The sequence below is a fragment of the Anticarsia gemmatalis genome, chromosome W (assembly GCF_050436995.1).
Source record: "Anticarsia gemmatalis isolate Benzon Research Colony breed Stoneville strain chromosome W, ilAntGemm2 primary, whole genome shotgun sequence".
NCBI lineage: Eukaryota > Metazoa > Arthropoda > Insecta > Lepidoptera > Erebidae > Anticarsia > Anticarsia gemmatalis.
In genome coordinates this window covers 7,439,754-7,445,755 of record NC_134775.1, presented here as the reverse complement: position 1 = coordinate 7,445,755, position 6,002 = coordinate 7,439,754, and the positions used below count along the sequence as shown (strand labels likewise).

The following is a 6,002-nucleotide window of genomic DNA, read 5'->3' as shown; positions in this document are numbered from 1 at the left end:
GTATAATACTTTGGTGCGCAGTATACTCGAATATTGTCCCACTGTTTGGCGACCGCATTATTCAACCCATATCCTCAGACTTGAAAAAATTCAGAAACGGTTTATGTGGCACTTGGCTTTCTCAGTCGGTATCTCCAATGCAGTACGAAAATATGAAGATAGACTGAGGTTTTTCAACATATCATCGCTCGAAAAGAGAAGAACTCTTTCATAATAAAATAGATTGCTCGGTACTCATATGGAAATTAAGATTCAGAGCTCCGAATCGAATGCCCCGTTCCGCACTTGCGCTCATGGTTCCTCCTTTTCGATCAACGGTTTTGGGCTACAATTCACCAATTCCTAGATTGTGTAGAGCTATTAATAGTTAGCACTAATAATGTTGATATCATTTCCATGAAAAGGAATGAACTTCACAAAATCATTGTTCTAAAAAGACCAAATTACTTGTTTCATTAATAAAAAAAAAAATATAACAAACATAATAATCATGTCTTTATTAGAAACATAAATGTGTATTATTTAATTCAATTCATTTGTTTATTAATTTTAATTTGTATTTAATTTGATTTTAATTTAATTTGTTTTTCTTTTATTTTTTGTTTATATTTTATTTTAATTTTTATTCATTTTATTTTTCTATAGTTTTATATTCTTTTCTGCGCATGTGGTATTCATCTTTAATTATTTATACAATTAGCGCATCTCTCGGGAGACTCAGCTCCGCCGCATACGCAATCAGAAAAGTAAGACAGTTTGTTGGTGTGGATGCGGCAAGACTGGTTTACTTTAGTTATTTTCACAGCGTCATGTCTTACGGTATATTACTGTGGGGTAAGGCTGCTGATATATGTAGATGTTATTTTTGTCCTTCAAAAAAGAGCTATTCGCGCAATTATAGTTTAGGAGCGCGAGACTCCTTGAAAGAGCTTTTTGGGCAGATAGGGATACTGACGGTGTCATCACAGTATGTGCTTGTAAACTTGTTGTATATAAAACAAAATTTAGGGACTTTCACAACAAATAGCAATAGACACAATCACAACACTAGAAACATACACAAATTAGTAGGTCCCCATCATCGTTTACACAAAGTTCGTTTGTAGGTCTCGGCATTCGTTTCTTCAACAAGCTTCCCAAGCACATCATGGATTTACCCCTGCCAAAATTCAAAGTTGCTGTTAAGGAACATCTCGTTAGGAAAACTTATTAGCTCTTGGGATTAGTCGCTCGCTTGATAAGGATTCTTTAAAATTAGGGAACTTTGCTATAAATTGTATAAACTCAGTAGCAGTAGGTCTAAATATTGTAAAATATGGGCAATTAATGATGCAAATAGTTGATGTTACGTACAACTTGATTTTAATCATAAAACTGTCAGTTTTTTTCTTCTATAATGTTCACAACCAGTGTGCTCACTTGCTGCCCATATTCTTATTATTACATGCTAGTAGGTGCTCCCAACATACGGTATGATCTAATAAATAACCTAGCTACATTCATTTTCCTTAATTGACGTTTAGTCTATATCGCTGATTGTTGGCAGCTCCTCGAATGATCAATTATGGTATCAACCACATTGTAAAACTTTTGGCGATTGAAAAGAGTGGCCGTGAGTTTCTTACGAGCTCTTCTCATAAGACTCTACCCCCTTTCCGAGCTAGTAATAATATAATAAATAATAATACTAAATCATTTTATTTTCAAGCTTCAATGGCTCATAGATATATACCTTACAAACTAACACATATATTTAGTACTAGCTGACCCGCGCAACTTCGCTTGCGTCACATAAGAAAGAATGAAAAAATATTTCCCCGTTTTTGTAACATTTTTCATTGCTACTCCGCTCCTAATGGCTGTAGCGTGATGTTATATAGCCTAAAACCTTTCTCGATAAATGGACTATCCAACACTGAAAGAATTTTTCAAATCGGACCAGTAGTTCCTGAGATTAGCGCGTTCAAACAAACAAACAAATAATCAAACAAACTCTTCAGCTTTATAATATTAGTATAGATTAGTATAGATAACATATTGTTATTAGTAAATATAACTTAAGACTATGTGACAATATCTTTAGTGCTATCCTGTGGTATAAGTCCGAGGAAGCGACGGAATACCACGCCCTGGGGCCAAAAGTCCTCCTTCATGACGAGGGGCAGCCCGTCGTTTTGGACGCGCACCACAAACGACTTGAATCCGACGTTATTGCGCGCCTCCAACAGCTGCACCCTCATCTGGTACTTGGTCCTCTTACAGATATACGTCACGACATCCTCCGTCTTGGTGAGGTAGTGCAGGCGTGAGACGTACACCGGTGTGGTAGGCATCGCGGCTCTTAAGCACGGTGTTGGCTCTTTAGGGGCCGTACCGCTGCGATTCTGGGTTCGTGTGGCGCGCTTTTTTCTTTGAGCCTTCACGAAACCCTCGTCGTCTTCGTTACCATTCCCCGTATACTTTGTTAAGAATTTAGTTTTGGGAACGGCAGTGCTCGCCGTAACGCTCGCAAAGTCTCTTCGTTGAGTCTTCACGGGAGCCGCAGGCCGTGGCAGCGGGACGGGACGAGCGGTTCGCGCGACGTCACAGGGCGATTTCGCAGGGGCAGGTGCGGGGGTCGAGGGCGCGGGGGTGCTGCACTCCACAGTACACGATGGATGCGCTGGCGTCGAATATGCTGACGCAGAGGGTGTTGACCTAAACCGACACTTCATTGCGCAAATCGTTTATTTCTTTACGAAAATCGGTGACGGTATTCTGGGATGCATCTAACTTCACTAACACATCCGCAAGGCTGGCCTTCAGCGACACGATGTCCTTCAGAAGGCTGGTTACATCGACGTGGTCGAAGGTGACAGGGGGCAGCTTGTGCTCGTCGGGATCGGTCTCCTTGAGTAGCGTGATGATATCTTGGATGCTCTTCTTTGTCCCGTCATGCCGGCGAGACACCATCTTGTCGCGCTTATTCAGCGTCGTGAACAATAGCAGCTTGGCAGCTGCAATGTCCTCTTCACTGAAGTTACTCGCACATATCTGGATGGCAGACACTTCATCCATCACATCCAGTTTTTGCTGCAAAAACGCCAGTAACTCATTCGCAATAAGTTGTGTACCCATCGCGAAAAAAACTTAGTCGAGCGTCAGCTTGCGCCGCACTTATCTATACTTACTTAATATTATAAAGCTATAGAGTTTGTTTGTTTGATTGTTTGTTTGTTTGTTTGTTTGTTTGTTTGTTTGTTTGTTTGTTTGTTTGTTTGTTTGAACGCGGTAATCTCAGGTACTACTGGTCCGCTTTGAAAAATTATTTCAGTGTTAGATAGACCATTTATCGAGAAAGGCTATAGGCTATACAGGGTGTAAACGACGGTTAACTGAAAATTTCAGTGTTAATTTTGTGACACTACATGCGCTAAATTTACTTCAACCATTTTTCTCGGTAATGATTGGTTCACGAGTTAGTCATATTTGAGCGCTCAATGTAGCATGAGCAACGCGATGTATCCGGCGGCGCCGCGCGGCGCGTCGAGCGTCGACATGCCGCGTCATGTCGTACGTACATAGGTACGCATACAAACGCGTCTATGCGCTCACTTGTATGCAACGCTATCATTAGATAACAGTTTTACGTATCGTTTATTGTATTGTAGGCAGGCCCATATGTAACGTGAAATCAAACAATACTAGCAAAAAGTAACCAATAACAAGAAAGTGCTAAAACAAATTGTTATCAATATCAATGAACATGCGATTATCTGGTGTATGGCGAGAGTTTGGATTCTTCCACGAGCTTCACCATAACACATCAACAATTCTTCGTATTCACTAACACAACTGCACTTTGAGAATAAGAGTAACAAAACTAATAATGATAAAAACACTAACGACACAAAACCGAAACAATAACAAGTAATAATAAACAACAGTTCACACACGACACGACGAACACGACATAACTAAACCGGAGAAGAGCTTCCGTCTTCCGCGAGCGTACTATCAAACTATCAAAGAGACGCACACGCGCCGCCCACTCGTAAAAAATCGTAAATTCATAAAATAAAAAAACCCCTGCGTGCCTACTTAGACGTCTTAGACGTCGCGAAATTAAAAAAATAATTCCCAAATGAATAAATAAATAACATCAGGTGCTGATAATAGCAAATTGTTATGAACACTCACTTACCTCAATTACGTACGTGTACCTAAACGCGGATTCTGGTGCACGGCTTCCAAAACATTTTCCACCACACGTAGACGCAACATTCTTCCGGCACCTTCCTGCTGCGGGACAATCGGCTGATTATCCAACACGCGTTGGTACGCCCTGGTAATCACGCGACTGTCCGTGGGATGGCGAGCGTTTGGGTGTCGCTGTGCGTTGCCGTACCACGTGCTTTACCGCGTAACACATCAGCATTTCTGCGTACTCACGCGCACTGAACTGCATTTCGCCTTTTTTGGGGGTGCCTAATACTTTTCGTCTTCCGCGAGCGAACTGCTCGAATATTGAAGAGAGCCGCCGGCGCCGCACCGCAGCGCACACTCGCGCCGCTCCTCGCCCTGAAGGCTGTAGGAATGCGTGTGCGCGGCATCAGTACGGCCGTGTTGTGCGATACTTCAATACTTCAGCTTGATTTGACATGTGAAATTGTTTATTTGAGATTTTTACTGCGCTAAAGAATTATATCACATTATCCTAAATATTTAAAATTGTCAACATATTGTAACGTATCACACTTACAATCTAGTTTGTTTTTATGAAGGCATTCGTATGTATGTGTGTCCTATTATGTTAAGGTTCTCAATATTTACATTTTTCGCGATTTGGTTGTATGGAGAGTGAAGATGCATGCATGTTGTTTTGGTGAGATTAAGTATGATACCATTATCGTGAGCCCATTTCGTTATATTTTCAAAATCTGTCTGTATATTTATTTGCACCTGCGAGGTATCTTTAGAGGCATAAAGGACACACATATCGTCTGCGTACATAAACACCTCACAGTTGGCCACTACATTCGATACACTGTTAACGTGCATAATGTACCCTACGGGCCCAAATACTGAACAAGTCGGCGCACCCAACCTGACAACAGCGTCTTCCCCAGTCACTCCATTGATAACAGTACGTATTTTTCTTTTACTTAGGTAGTTTCTGAATCAATTGTTGGTGCGGCCACGTATGCCACGTATGTATTTTTTTTTGCGGTAATCGACATTTTTTTCAAGATATCCAAATGTTATATATACTATTCGATAGAGCTTGAAATCCTGAATCCAACAATATATATAACTCAAAATCGCCAAAATGTCCCTTACATTATTTCATATTTCCGTAGTCGATATTGTTATGCTTAATATTTTGTATTTCCTGAGTAAATGTATGAGTGAAATTGGTACATATCGTCTGTCCCTATTAACAAGGTCGGATATGCAATTTTCTTGATTTTGGTTTTATTTAACTATTGACCTAAAAAAAGCATTGTCTTTCAGTAGCATTAACAAAAAAAAATTTTTTTTCATAGTTTTTGAAATAGCCATGTTAAAAAAGTCGTATATGCCACGACTGTCCGATAACAATGATCGATGTTAACTCACGACATTTTTAGCGGGGTGCGAGGGGAGGATGCGCTGGCGGTTGTGCCAGTACGAATCTTGTTGAAGGGTTGTGCGCACGTCGCGTGTTACTTTAGTGCTTCTTCGTATATTTTTAAGTTTATCGTAAAATAGGTATTGTTCCTAACAATCAAAATGTCAAGTCGATCAGCCCGTTTAATAAAACTTGCGACAAAACAAATAACAATCGAGGACAAGAGTGTTGATCAAAATATTGCACCTGATTCAAATGTAGAACGTGAAGAAACAGGTAATTATTATTTATTGATATTTAATAAACTTATGACATGGAATAAATTCTAATTGTATAAGAGTGATTTTTAAAAATATTAGTTTTTATTAATTAGTTACGGAAATCTATTGAACTGTCCAATCAAGATTGTAAG

The 6,002-nt window shown here is 39.9% G+C and overlaps 1 protein-coding gene across 1 annotated transcript; it reads right to left on the bottom strand.

Moving 5' to 3' along the window:
• Positions 1-2,063: 2,063 nt before the first annotated feature.
• LOC142985887 (uncharacterized) lies at positions 2,064-3,117 on the bottom strand. Its single transcript, XM_076134130.1, has 2 exons — positions 2,783-3,117; positions 2,064-2,697 (listed from the first exon to the last, which is right to left on the bottom strand). Exons 1-2 carry the CDS (start codon positions 3,115-3,117, stop codon positions 2,064-2,066), a joined length of 969 nt encoding a protein of 322 aa, XP_075990245.1.
• Positions 3,118-6,002: the final 2,885 nt, after the last annotated feature.

Bases quoted from the DNA above. Each gene is read 5' to 3' on its own strand.
- LOC142985887 (XM_076134130.1), bottom strand. From the start codon at position 3,117: ATGGGTACACAACTTATTGCGAATGAGTTACTGGCGTTTTTGCAGCAA. The intron at 2,698-2,782 runs GTTAGTGAAGTT...GTGTCGGTTTAG, and splicing joins AAGGCCAGCCTTGCGGATGT to GTCAACACCCTCTGCGTCAG.